The sequence below is a fragment of the Pipra filicauda genome, unplaced genomic scaffold (genome assembly GCF_003945595.2).
Source record: "Pipra filicauda isolate LSUMZ 115617 unplaced genomic scaffold, ASM394559v2 scaffold316_size853178_pilon, whole genome shotgun sequence".
Lineage (NCBI taxonomy): Eukaryota > Metazoa > Chordata > Aves > Passeriformes > Pipridae > Pipra > Pipra filicauda.
This window is the reverse complement of record NW_024104439.1, coordinates 439,191-454,187: the sequence shown is the minus strand read 5'-3', so window position 1 is coordinate 454,187 and position 14,997 is coordinate 439,191. Positions and strand designations below refer to the sequence as shown.

Sequence of the window (14,997 nt, the reverse complement as noted above, 5' to 3'; positions counted from 1 at the left end):
TAGGGAGGAGGTTTTTTTATACAGCAAGAACAAATTTCTCCTTGTCCAGGGTGCATTTCATGTTCCAAATGGTTTAACAACTTTAAATTCAATAAGCAAGGCTTGTTAAAATACTTAACACACGGTCTTGTTTTTTTCAGAAATCACTCACTTAAACTTGTGCATTAGCTAGTTGTGATTTTTAACATATTAAAGATAAATATTGGTAAACTGTGATTTTTTTCCTAATAATGTTCTGCTGAATGCTAAGTAACTTCAGTTGTACAGCTGTTGGAACAAAAAACGGCTTGATGGGGTAGATAACAATACACTGAAAGCCTTGAGCCATTTTGCTTCTTTAGTAAAGTACTGTGAAATCCATCGTGCTGTTCGGTAGCAAACGTTACAGATCCAGTGGTATTACCATCTGTGTAGTCATAGAGCATGTGGATGATTGAACTTAATGGTTCTCAACCAGTAGATGGAGACAAAACTCTTATTACTATGTAAGATGAAGATCATGGCATTTTGAGTATGATACTAAATAGACAGACCTTGAAAATTACAGACAGGTAACTAGTTCCTTAAACTTTCACTTTATCTAGTGAGTTTGCTTACAAGGAACACTTGTTTTCCACACCAGATTTTTCTTCTCTGGGTAGCTGTTTTATGTATGTCTTGATATGAGTTTGGCTGTATTTGTAAAAAAGTGGATTTTTTACAAGTATCGCAAATCATGAAAAAAAGTAGGTTTTTTTGGTGCTGTTGTTGTTGTTCTTAAAATTTGTAAAAGAAATCTGTGGGTAGCTAGGATATTTGGTAGCATTCTAATGTGATAGCATTTTAATTAATTTTATAGAATAGCAAAGTAATGCTTCCTAACTAGTTATAAGGAAAGTTGCTTGCTTTTAGCTTTATAAAGCAGGGGGACATGCATAGATCCAGTGGTTTTCAGAACAGGGGAAAGACATGGATTCACACTTTCTAAATGTGTCTCAAGGTGAACAAACCATAAACTGGAAAGTTTGAAGTATGAGTATTAAACCTTGATTTTTAGTATATTGTAAAAAGTAATTTTTTTCTGTAACAGACCGATTTTTCTAAATTTCTAGTTCTTGGTTGATGTCAGTGTCATGGTTTGAGATAGCCCCAACATCCAATTCCCTAGCTCCATTCCCCCTCCCACATCTCAACCTAATGTGAGATGGGTTTTTCCAGACAAAACACACCAGACTCAAAGTGGGGAAAAGGGAATATATTACAATGACTGTACAAATAAATACCATATCACATTATACACACGATCACAAACTATCTCTACCATGACATATGTATTTACAATGGATCAGATCTCTTCCCCCCAAATAAAAGTCCAGGAGGGAAAGAAGGACAGATCCCTTCCAGGCAGCATCTTCTAAGGCAGCAGGTTTCTTCTTCTCATGCATGCAGCAGCTGATAGCTGGCTTTCTGCCAGCACCACGAGGGAGAATCCAAGCCTCTCTCTCGGCCCCATCGCCTCACAACCGAGGGGTCTTCCGTGGCTTCGTAACCCCAGACAAGGTCGTTTCACCACATCATATCACGAAGACACAGGGGGGTCTTCGTGACGGTCTGGTATCTCTTGCAGGGCCTCTGTGCCCTGTCTCTCAGGCTGCCACCGTGGCAGCAGTGCAAGGGGGGGGAGAGCCAAGGTCAACTCCCCCTGCATTCCTCTCGGAGCTCTCTAGCTCCTTTCTACAGTGCATGTCGCACTTCAAGGCTCTTTCAAGTAAGAGTCCAATCTTCCTCCTTCCAGGAGGTCTCAAAGGAGTTTTGGGGATCTGGTATCAGTCTTACCCCAAGAACTCTGTAGCTCTCAGCTGCTGGCTCTCCTTTCCTACTCTCCTTCCAGGAGTCTCCTCTGCAGTGCTGCATGTTGCTTCTGCTGCTTCTTCAGTTCAGGTTCTTATCTCTGGCTCTCTGCCACCGTTTCTCTGGTCAGCGTCGGCTGCTGCTCTGTGCCCATGGAGAAAACATCTCCCGGCATAACTACAGACACCTAGCCCAGCTTTATGCTGTTCCAGGTCCCTGCAGCCCCCAGCCAGGGGCTGGGAGGGGGGCCAGAGGCCCCAAGGGGCTCAGAGCCCCTACCTCGTGGCTCTACAACATGACCACCTCTCCTACAACAACCCAACTACAACTCTTCTTTTCCGGTCTGGTTGTGGTATGTTTACATTTCTGCAGGAGCGCCCATTGGGCAGAACTTCAAAACTTCCAGGGGTTTCCACCCCTTGGGGTCTACCACTTCTCTTAGCCCCTGGGGAAAACAAGGTTCAAACCACTACAGTCAGTCAGTGCATTGTATAAACTTTGCCATAATTTGACTTTTAACTGCTTTAAACACTGTATGATAAGTGCTCAGCTTGGCACACTTCTCCTTTTGTTAAATGACTGGGCTGAAACAGAAACATGCTGTGGTGGAATGGGGAGGTATAGTAGTATGGCTTGCACATAACTTTCTTATGTTAAAATGAATAATAAGCTTGTATATGCCCTTAAGCATGCATTTCTGTGTTTGTATGATTTTGAGATGTAAGGCTTTGTTTTGTAGGAGATTTTCTGTCAATTAGTAGATGTAATGATAAATGTACCCAAAGGCTGAGGAGTTTCCACATCTTGTTAAGTACATGCCATAGAACATTGAAGTCTCTGTGTGTTTTTTTTTCTGTATTGCTAGTTAACATTACAGTGCAAGAGAGTTTATCTGTAGAGAAATGCTTGGATTTTCACTCTGAATTCAGCAGATTGAAAGAGCATCTCATGTTTAAAAGTTTGGGGTATTCAGTGGTAGCAATAGTGTAGCAATATAAGATTTTATGTAGTGGGCAATAGAATGCATAAGCCTTACTCTTTAGTATTAAGGTACTTTGCTGTTTGAGGAAGTTTTAAAATTTGATTTGTTGATAGTCTGTGCTATACAGTTAATGTGGAAACCTGAGACTTAGAATAATGAAACCACTTGTAAAATTCTGTTAAGAGCATCTCAGAGAGCATGACTTATAAGGTTGTACAGTATCCTGCTCTGAGTTATCACAGTAGCTAAGTAATGGCTGATTCTTACAACTTGGGTTCCTACTTTCAGGTGAGATATTAAAATTATCAGCACTATGCTGTATTTTTCTTGTTTGTTTTTTGGCCTTTGTGTAGCTGCCACTAGCAGCTTTTATCTTTGTTTCTTTGAGATTCTGTAGTACTCATGGTGTGGATGACTGCAGCAGTATGAATTTGTGTGTTATATTAATCATGAAGTCTGATTAATTAGTGCTTAAGATGTTCTGAAAGTACTTTTCGGTGTTGGTACTGAGTTGGTACTAAAGACAATAAATAGAAACATATTGAAAAAAATGAATGCAGAAAATATAGCATGTGAAATGGGTGGGCTAGGACGTTATGACAGGCATAAAATCATATCAGCCTGTGTGTGTTTATATGTATTAAATAGCTTAATGCAAAGGATAGGAATGATTCGTAACAAATACAGATTGGACCAATGTGAGCCTGATCATATAGAAAAACTGCAACATTCAGTTCTCAATGAACACTGACTATATCATTTCATAACTGCAGGCTTTGCAGTCAGTTCTGTATATTTGCTGAAAGGTGACAAATTATTAGACTTTATTAATTTATTTGATTTTCTTGTCTTTGTAGGAAATAATTATCCCTATTCCGTATTATATTCAGAACCACACCTCAAAATCCTTTTGTAATTGTTATTAACCAGAGTGCAAAAGGATTCTGCTCCGATAAAAATGCTTCTGTGGACTTATACAGTAGACATAGTTAATCTCAGTCAGAAGCATGTTAGTTGTACACCATAGATTACTTGTCTAGTCAATATGAAGGGGTCTTTCTTATTGTGCAACGAAAGAACACTGAAATATATTTTAAATGCTAGAATCTTCTTACTCTTCTCACTTTCTAGAAGGCAGTTTTCTGTAGTCAGCCTTTGCAGTAATCTCTTGTGCTGACTAGGGGGTAGAGATGCTGACAGCTCTTCTGTCATCAAACAGAGGAAGTTTGAAACAGTGAGGATATTTTTGTGACTGAGATGTTGTGGTTTAATCCCAGCCGGCAACTAAGTAACACACAGCCACTCACTCACTCCATCCCCCACCCGTGGGGAGGAGAATTGGAAAGAAAAGGTAAACCTCGTGGGTTGAGATAAGAACAATTTAATAATTGAAACAAAATATGCTAATAATAATACTAATTATTATGCTGGTAATAATAATTGTAATGATAAGAAGAGGGAAAGAGAGCAACAGAACCTAAAAGAAACAGGTGATACGCAACACAGTTGCCCATCAGTCTCTGACTGGTACCAACCAGTCCCTGAACAGCAGTGGGTCCCCTTCTGGTAACTCACTCAGTTTATATACTGGCTGTGATGCTCTGTGGTGTGGAATATCCCTTTGGCCAGTTTGGGACATCCTGTTCTGGCTGTGCTCCATCCCAGCTTTCTGTACAGCTCCTCACTAGCAGAGCATGAGTCACTGAGGAGTCCTGGACTCAGGGTAAACACTTCTTAGCAACAACCAAAAGATCAGTGTGTTATCAACATTATTCTCATACTAAATCCAAAAAACACAGCACTGTACCAACTACTAAGAAGAAAAGGCACTCTGTCCCAGCCAATACCAGGACTACTGTGTTTTGAAGAAATTGTCACAGCATTAATGTTGGACCGTGTGGATGAGAAGCACAAGAAGTTATGTACGACTTTGAATAGAACATTAACAGATTGTATTTTTAATTAAATTGTCAGAAAAAAAATTGTTTACTGCAGTTTTTTTTCCTAGACATACACACTACTGAGAAGTTAAATCCAAGTCACTCTGAGAGTTAGGACAAGAAGACTGCAAGTTGTGCCAGAGGTCATGTAGATCAGATATTAGGAAAAATTTCTTCACCAAAAGAGTTGTCAAGCATTGGAACAGGCTGCTCAGGGAAGTGGTGGAATCACAGTCTCTAGAGGTATTTAAAAGATGTGTTGACCATGATTTAGTGGTGGACTTGGCAGTTAATAGTTGGACTTGATTAACTGAAAGGTCTTTTCCAACCTAAATGATTCTAAAATTCTCTAAAAATGTTATTTGAATGTAATCTGTTCTACAAGTTTAATTCCTGTAAGGCATCAGCAATCAAGAGTAGTTGAACTGCCTCTTTAGGGCAACCTTTGAATCGAATCTTTCCAGTGTAGATGATGCTGTGTGCAAGTTTGTATGGAACTTCATACAGTGTTAGCCTGCAGAGTTGAGACCACCTTTAGAAGAGCAGCTGTGCTCTTGACTGTATGTAGTCTGTTTTCAGAGTTTGCATTCCCCTGTGATGGTTACTGTCTGCATTTACATTGGCTTCTCCTGAATTGGTTTCACTTGAGTGAGTGTAGTCATACAGATGAAAATCGACACAAGCAGAAGAGTGATAGAGCACAGAACATCTGTGACTCGTGACTGTAGTGGTGGTTGAGCATCTTTGATGTTACTTGTAAGCCAGAAAACCTTTGACATGATATTTTCAGTCTGTATTGATTTGTGGACATCAAAGCATTTTCCCGTGAGAATCTTTCTGACTGCTTCAGAAGATTCATAAACAGATTCTCCTTACTGGTGCATTTCAGTAAGACACCATCCTATCACTGAAATTGGTACCTTGCCAAGCTTTTAAAATATAGGCTTTTGAAGTGAGTGTCTCTTTTGCTAGTCAGGTGTACTCTACCAGGTACTGCTCACTGCTTCTCTAGTGATAAAGAAATTGTTGGCTGGGAAGTATGAGGATGCTAATTTTCTAAGTAACAAATTCTGATTCTGTGGTGGAGTAGGAGTACCTTTACCACTTTATCCCAGTCTATGTTGCAGAGTTTGAGTGTTGTCTGTAGACTTGTACTGAAATGACTGAGTACACTTTCAAAATGCAAGTAGTTTGGAGAAAAAGGAACATGCTGTGTTACTCAGCATATGAATGGTAATCATAATCATGAGCTTGCTTAAATGTCATACACATTTCAATATATGCTATTATATTTTAATAAGTATGACCATTTAAGTCAGATGTAGTTAAATAAGGCAGTAAATTTTCAAAATGTGATTTTGCAGGTTGGGGTGCATTTTTGGGGGGAGGTGTGTCATGCAAAGACGTAGTCATAGGTTTTCAAGCAGTGGGCAAAACATACACTTTCAGTTTTCTGTAAGTTTTTTAATTAGTATTTTCAGTTAAAACTCAGTTTGGAGGGTGGGGAAAGGAAGAAGGTTCACTGAGGCTTTTTCTCAAGGACTTTGTCTGAAATAAGTGGTGTGGATATTGTTACTGGATGACTTCTGAAAGCAGGAAAGTGTCTCTTACGGAGAGAAAGCCACTCTAAGCAGTTCTCGTACGCTGGACCAGGTTGAATTCTATTATTCAGAATATAATTAATTTTAATACAGTTTATGCAGTAAAAAGTGAAAGGAGCAGTTGCTCCTTGTTCAGAGTCTAATACTGTAAATCTGAGAGTTCTGGAAACTTTCTTGCTCATACTCCTAGCAAACACATGATCTATTTGCCTATATAATAATATAATAGCAATGTAATGCAAAAATGTCTTCAGGGCATTTTTCTTTGAATGGAAGACAACAAAGAAACACTAAGTATAACACTCCAGCTCTGATAATATATTTAAATAAAAAGAGTGAAGTAGCAGGGATTTTTGTCTTGTCCCCAGGGTCTGTAGAATGTCTTGACTCCCAGAAGTCATAAGTAACTGTTTGGATGGGTTTTTTTTATAAGTAGTGTAAATTCTTACAAATTAACTCTACTTTTTTTTTCTAAACATCTTATCAGTTTATGAGAACACTGTCTAATTTCTGGATAACCTACTGATTTAAGAATACAGAAATTGAAAATTCGTAACTTGCATTCTGCTAATTGGTTCCAACTTTTATGAAACATTAACTTCTGTAAAAGCCTTTCAGGGTATATAAAGAATATATATAATAGAAATTATTTCCTCCATTTTTTTATATTTAATTGTCAACTTTTTGATTTCATTTGAAGGCTTTTTAACTGCTTTGCATCCTGTTCATACTAAACTAAGTAAATAGACAAGTAAATACTGCCTTGCAATTTCATTATGTGTATGGCTACTGTTGGGACAATTGAGGTAAAGCTATTTTCTTCCTCTAATTCTAGTTTATAGGAAGAAATTGTGTAATGATTCCTTTAGTCTCCTGGGTTACTCTTGGGACTGTGGATAGAAAACTTCTGCAGTGGTTCATGACCAACCTCAAGCTCTGATGTCAAATTGTTTGCATTTACTGCTGCAGAGCTTAGAGTTTGAAGATACAGAATTATGTTTACAACCTACTCCTCAGCATCTGGTTCATTAGACTGAAATTGAAGATGACGACTTTATTTCTTTTTGGTCATAGCAAATACAGCTTCTGTAACTGAGGAAGTCAAAATCATAATTATGATTGGCTGGAAGAGGGAAGGTAAATGAGAAACCAAAGGGCATGCATGCAGAAGGTTGTTAATAACCGGGAGCTCTTAATAAATACACTGTTTTAACTAAAGGGTTGTGGCAGATAAGAGAATGTGATCCTGTTCATGATTGTGGTCTATAAATGTGTATCATGGTCATGGAGTTGAAGTGAGGGTCAGAGGAAGGGGCAGTAATAAACCACATTAAAATATATCCTTGATTAATGGCTTCTGTAAATTCCTGTTGACTTGGTAACACTTGTATTTTGTGGGTACATGACATTTAGTGGAACTTTTTGCCCTTTGTATTTCAGTGATAGACGTTTGCTACAACCTGCTCAGGTATGTGACATTCTCAAAGGAGTTATATTGGTCATCTGCTACTTCATGATGCACTATGTTGACTACTCTATGATGTATCATCTGATAAGGGGACAGTCTGTCATAAAGCTCTACATCATCTATAACATGCTTGAGGTAAGAATGTTGGTATCAGAATATGAAGCATGCCTTTTTCAGACTATCTAAAATGTTGTGTTACGGTGTTGGTCCTTAGAATGTGGCATATCTGGTATTCTCACAAATGTGCACATACCCATGATAATAAGCCTAGATGCAGTGAAACAGGCAGGTTTGTGAAAAATAAGTTTTTAGAATCTGTTTCCAATTGCCTACTTTCTGGAGCTTGTTAATCAATTCCACAGCATGAAACTTGAGAAATGGAAATGAAAGATGTGTCTTAGGAAATGCAAGATAATGAATGAGGTTTTGAACTCACTGAGCAAAGTAGAAACTGTTGATTTGAAATAGTGATAAGATCCCGAGAGAGAGAGCAGAGAAGGAAGATAGTAGAAAACATGGAATTTGGGTTTTTATCCATCATTATGGAAATACAGCTTTCATTGTATGCAAGGACACATGTTACTGCTTAACCTGTCTGAGTCCTGGCTAGCCGACTTAAGCCTGAGTACATAAGCAATAAGTTGAATGAATGTAGTGACACAAGAAAAGGAAATTCTCTTTCAGGAGGCAAGATAAAGAGAAATTCTGGTGAAAAAATAGTTTCTGCTTAATTATTAATGTAAAGCATGAGATTTTTAATTGCACTTCTATGATCAATGATTCACAAAGTAAATAATGTTCTCATAGCTACAATCTTATCTCCATCCTGCAAATATAGAACACAGTAGGAATACAACCTCTTAAAAAGGACTCACTCAAGGCTTTGTACACAAAAGTTACTCTACTAGGATTCTGGGATCTCTGAATGACATTAATCCTTGTTTGAACATCTGTTGTACCTTTGTTTGAAGACTGTTAAAATAGGGTTACACTCTGCTAAATCTCAATATGTTATCTAAAAACACTTGTTCTTTCTTCATAAAATACGAAAATATTGCATAAATAAAACACTTTGTTACCATAAGTGAAATAAATATCATACAAGCCACCTCAGTTGTTTATTCATAGGTTTTTATTTTCCTTTGATTTTAGATTTGCTGAAAAATATGTACAAATATTAAATTAGCACTGAGTTTTAGTTGTGTGGGGTAATACTTAGCCATATATAGTTCCATAATTGATGAGAGATTATCACTTACTAATTGAATCCATGTGCTCAAAATAGTAATTTCTCTTTATTTCAAGGCTACTTCAAGTAGTGCTATACTTTCTCATCTTACCAAATAATTTGAAGCGATACTACGGTGTTTGCTGTGAATTGGAAGCCACGTGCCATTCCATTTTGAATGAAGAGTTGAATTATTTTGCTATATTTAGCAGAATCAAAAGCATGTATCTCAACTAAGAAAAGTGCTGCCTGAGTGTTTCTTTTAGGAAAGAGAAAAATCTATTACCACTCATGGTTATTAGAAAAATTATATTAGACTTTGAAGCTGGAAACAGTATTTAACTACCATAGTGTCTCATGAAACCAAACATGCCAAGCAGAGAGCATGTTTTTAAGGGGCTTCTTTACTATGGCAGCTTGCAGCAGTATTGGCAGAAAATGTTCATGGGATCCCGCTGAAAGACTTGGTTGATAGTTAGCTTTCAACAGTTTGAATATTGGCTTGCTTAGACTGCTTTGGTGATTTTTATTAAAAGTCTTTGCCATTGATGCAAGCAATGCTTTTTAAGGAACTGCTAATGTACTTTTTTTAAGCAATATGCTTTACATTTTTTCACAAATTTTCAGAATAGGAAGATCTTTTTAATTTAGTGAAATCACTGAGCAACAGAGATGTTTACAATGTCCTAATGTTTTCGGCTGTTGGCAAGTCCAGGGAATATTGTCCTGGACAGATATGAGGAATGCAAAATCTTCAAATTATGTGCTGAATGCTCCCAACAGACAGCCTGAGGGGAGCATTCAGCACATTTGGCTTAAATGACACTTTTCTTTTTTAGATTCAGACCCACCGGCTCCTGCTCCTTGTGAAGCCCCAGTGTGCGTTATGATGGTGACAGCACTCACCATGGAATTCTGCTGGAGCCTGGAGCCGGCATATAGGGTTTAGGTAAGTCATATTTGGAAAAGCAAGCAACAATATATTGTGGTGGGTTTTAATATTTTCTATCCTTTCAGCTAAGAAACAAGGACTGTTTAAATAGCAATGAAACAAAAGCCACCATTTTATCTATTAAAACCCTCACAATATTGTGGACAAAAAAATTACCAAACTCTAAGCATTCTGTAGTTAGTGTTACTACACCAGGTGTAATTATTCAATGGGTCATCACAATGAGCAGGAACCAAATCATGCGGATCACACTAATTTACAAAATCTAAAAGCCGAAAACAATGCCACTGTAAATATCTCTTGAACTGATCAGATTTATGATTTCATCAGCTCATGGTTTTGTTCATTCTATTTCATAGGTGATACTTGGTAGTATATTTTATAGTTTACTTGAAACATCCTGTAAAATTTTATTTTAGTTCAGCTTTCATATTTTAGGAAACTTCATTTAATAAATGTTTCTTGAATAAGTATGACTTCACTCACTTTGGTATCTTTACCTTGAGAACTCTTAATTTAAAAAGTCAGGAAATGATCCCGAGTCTAGGTTTATTTGTATTGTGCCAAGAACTTACGTTCTTTTTAGTAGATATGGTTCAACATTTGAAGGTACATTACGCACCTAGTCCTCTGTTGCTACATGTTGTTTTAATGTGTCCAAAATTGTTGTCTTACAGAAAGACACTAAGAGAAAATATTGTCTTGAATAAGTAGAGGTAGTTTTTCAACTACCTCTATTTCAACTGTTTCTATTTGGTTGAATTAGTAAGCAATGAGAGATAGCTCTTTTTTCTAGCCAGACATGTGCCTTGTGATACCAAATTTAAATTTTGAAGTGTTTTTGTTGCCCTGTGCAGCTTAGTTTTAAAATTACTGAACTGTAGTGTATAGACAGAGAAAACCTCTTTCTTTGTAATGATATTCAGTTTTACCTGCTTGATGATGATGAAGTGTTGAGAACTGGTGGAACTCCCTGTGACCTTTCTTGCTGTGGTATTAAATTACAAGTTAAAATGCTGTGCATATGTTTTCTATCTTTAGAATTACTGCTAGGAGGTTTTTTTCCTACTTAGGCGTATATTCTTTAGATTACATTTCAGGTGTTTATTGGTTTTTTTTCCAAACTAATTTTCCCTTTTTGGCAGAATTTCAAGTACCTCTTGATCATTCGTTGTGTTACACTCCTTTTAATTTTGAATTCTGCTTTATGCAGATATTTGCATAAAGTGTACACTTCAGTATACAGGGAACAGTGGAGCCAAGTCTAATTTCAATCCTTTTTGTACCTGTAAGCTGATATTCTTAGCCATGCATCTGAAATTAACTTTTCATTGCTTTTTTTCCCCCTATTAAACCCAGAGGGATGGGGAAGAACATTTATGATAGTTTGACACAACATACATATTGCTTTATCAAAGGCTGAGGTTTGAGCTGCACTTGAATGTCTTTCAAGGAAGTATCTAAGATAACAACACAGGATTGTTTATCATAAATACTGTTGAAAAGGGATAGTAAATTTGAGAGGAAGAGTAAACTGCTGAGCATACAAAAGGAACAGTATCACTGTAAAATCCAGAAATGCAATAAATAAGAGATGAAAAGTGATAAATATGTGAAACTTTTTTAAATTGAGCTGTACTTACAATGGCATATTCAAGTGTTGGAGAGAAAAATAGGTAGTGAAAGGCAGTAAAAGGTTGTTCTTGTTTAGGTGGCTGATCGTCTGATTTCTTCATTTGGACAAGATATTTTGGATGCCCTTTATTGGACAGCTACAGAACCTAAGGAGAGAAAAAGAGCTCACATAGGTGTGATTCCTCACTTCTTCATGGCAGTGCTGTATGTCTGTATCCTTTTTCTATGATAAATTGCACAATTTTCTAAAATAAATTGAGTAATTTCTCTGCATTATTTTATTTTAATACATTTGAAAAACTGATAGTATTCCTAAAGCAGTGTTCCTTTACTTGCAAAGTAAAATTGCCGGTACTACCAGCTTTTAAAAAAATCCCTTCACAATGGTATACCACTGCAGTATTAGAGAGCTTTTTAAATACCTGTAGTAAAGTGAAAAACAGTGATTGGTACTTCATGGAAAATTTGATTTCTAATTTGTATTTGAGTATTTTGGGTCACGGAGTCTTGAAAAGACAGTGGGGTTTTGGTTTTTAGTGGAATGTAAATGCATCTAGCTTGAACATATTTTCTGGAAATGAAGGGATAAACTTGTGCATATTCAGGATGCAAATGTGCTTAGTGTGAAATAACCTAACAGTGAATTGGTGAAAATTATATCTCAAGTGATGCATAGTCCAGTAGTTATGGTGATGAATTTAGAATTTTTGCACTTTTCTCTGTTTGCTCTGAAATCTTTAGACTAATTCTGAATCTTTTTACCTCAAATTTCTTTTCTTCAGATTGTATCACTGTTTCTCCTGACTAATGTCATTGAGTTCTTTTAGAACAAGAAAATTTAATTTAATTATTACATGCTACAAAGCACTGTGGGTATATTACATACGTGTAAGTATTGTCTTGCTGTAAGTCTGATTGTCATGGATATAGGAACATTTTTGTTAAACTTTGGAAGCAAAAGAGGAAATGTGAGGTTTGGTGCTCTTCAGTACTGTTGTGCAGAAAAATTATTTCAAATATGCTTCCTTAACTCTGCTATCCAGTCCTGCATGCTATTCTTATTATGGTTCAAGCAACAACCCTTAATGTGGCCTTCAATTCCCACAATAAATCACTGCTTACCATCATGATGTCCAATAATGTAAGTATGTAGCTTTATTATATAGCTACCCTAATTCATTTCAGCATCCTTTGTCTTTGTGTATCATATGTCTATTCACATATTATTTGATAATATGGTTTGGTTTTATCAGTTTTTCATCAATAAAAACTAACTAACTGTTTTTAAAAATTGCAGTTTGTTGAAATAAAAGGAAGTGTTTTCAAGAAGTTTGAGAAGAACAATCTTTTCCAAATGTCAAATAGCGGTATGTATAGCTGTGCTGATCGGGAGAAAATGTGAAGTGAGGCTCCTTTTTTAATTTATTCATGTATTTAATGTATTCAGTGTATTTAATATTCTTACTACAATTACTTTATCTTTGTGAATTTGGGTGTTCTGACTTGTATTCCTCATCACCCATATTACTGTTTGGTTCAGTAGGATGAAACTGATATTCCGCTTCAAAGAACATTGGTTTTCCTTCTAGTTTTTATTTGAGGTGCTAAAACAACCTATCGACTGAAACACCTGTGTGTGTGCCGAAATACCCATGCCTCCACGTGTCTCAAGTCTTCTGTTTTCAAAAAGTTGACTCTGCAGCGTGCTATATTGGCAGCGATCTCAGAATGCATCTTGTTGGGCAGTTGTGAGGATGGATCTTGAAATACTTCCCTCCATCCCTAAAAAAAAAACCCAACTAAGCAATGAATGTAACAATGAAGTAGCTGGCATATAAAGAATATACCAGAGATGACTCTTTAAGTTTTGATGTGCTGTAAAAATAATAGCAGAGGGTACTTAGGAAACATGCTATGCTTCTGGCAGTTACCTGTGTTGCTGCTTAGTATGAATTTTGGGAACTTGTACTCAGTGTGTCTTAGGAGGAAAAGCTGTTCAGGTATCCTCTGATGGGGGTTCTTTCTAATACTGGTATCAGCCATCAGAAATATTTGTTGAATTCTGGGTTTCGAAGCTAATAGGAGAGACTGTGCTTTCAGGCTGTACTAGAGCTTCTTTGCTTGTACTGTTTTCATAGAATCATTGAATAGCCTGGGCTGGAAGGGACCTCGGAAATCATCTAGTTCCAACTCCTCTGCCATGGGCAGAGACACCTTCCACTAAACCAGGTTGTCAAAGCCCCATCCAGCCTGTCCTTGAACACTTCCAGGAATGGGGCATCCACAGCTTCTCTGGTCACCGTATTGCAGTGACTCACCACCCTCACAGTGAAGAATTTCTTCCATATATCTGACTTAAATTTCCCCACTTTCATTTATAAAGATAAGCAAAGAAAATAGAATATACTTTTTCATTCCAGCTCATAGTTTTTAAGCTGGAGAACCCAAATGTGCCCTAGGTTAAAAAAAAAAAATAAAGTAGCTACTTATTTAAAAACAGATGATTCACATTTTTGTATCAATAGTTAAATTTTCAACAGGCTTGCATCAGGTTTTGAGTTCTTGCTGAGGTGATTTTTTACATGCAAATGTTAAATGGCAATTGCTCTGTGGTTCTTTGGATGAAAGACTATTTACAAAAAAATCTTAAATATCACATAACAGAAAAATTAGCACTAAATTTTAATCTATCTCATAAAGTTCTTAAAAACACAACAAAATAATCTTTACAGCTGGGTTGATAAGCTATTTATTCTGTGCTAATAGTATTATTTTTGGTTCCAAGGTTTAATTACCTCTATTTTTGAAATTGAAGGTATTTAACTTTACAGTGAGAACACCTAAAAGTGATGTTTACTAAAATATTGACAGAAAATGTAGATGAGTTTTTTTTAAATTTCCTTACTAATGCAGAAAATAGTTACAAGTATGCGCCTGCCTCTGCTAAATAAAGGCAAGGCCTCTTTCTTCAATTAAATGTTAAAATAAAGAAGGGACTGATATTAAAAATGGCGAGTAATTTCCTCCATAAAAAGAAAAGTATATCAATGTTTTATTGCTGGATATAATTATTGAAGACGCGTAATGGCAATATCAGGTCTCCTTTTATCAGCTGGTGGAAAAAGTGATGCTATTCATTATACCACATGGGGATGGAAGCAGTGAGTACCTACAAAGAAGAGTGCACAAAACAAGCTAATTTATTCCCTTCAAACAGATAAGTTTTCCTGGAACACTTTTCAGTATGGTTATAAATAGCAGTGTTTTTCTTCTCACAGATAAATAACAGAAACAGGTTTTTAGTAGAGATTTTCACCTCTTTTGAACTTGAACAGATTTACTGCATCACATCTTCAGTAAG

At 36.6% G+C, this 14,997-nt stretch overlaps 1 protein-coding gene across 5 annotated transcripts in view; it reads left to right on the top strand.

Annotated features, from left to right (window-relative positions):
• Positions 1–14,997, top strand: part of TAPT1 (transmembrane anterior posterior transformation 1) — a 51,454-nt gene that overhangs the window by 15,309 nt on the left and 21,148 nt on the right. For all 5 annotated transcript variants that reach the window (XM_027729432.2, XM_027729431.2, XM_039383573.1 and 2 more), the window contains 4 exons: positions 7,794–7,956; positions 11,713–11,848; positions 12,680–12,777; positions 12,934–13,003. In XM_027729432.2, the coding sequence (XP_027585233.1) occupies positions 7,794–7,956; positions 11,713–11,848; positions 12,680–12,777; positions 12,934–13,003 (467 nt within the window). The remainder of the gene's footprint in view (positions 1–7,793; positions 7,957–11,712; positions 11,849–12,679; positions 12,778–12,933; positions 13,004–14,997) is intronic.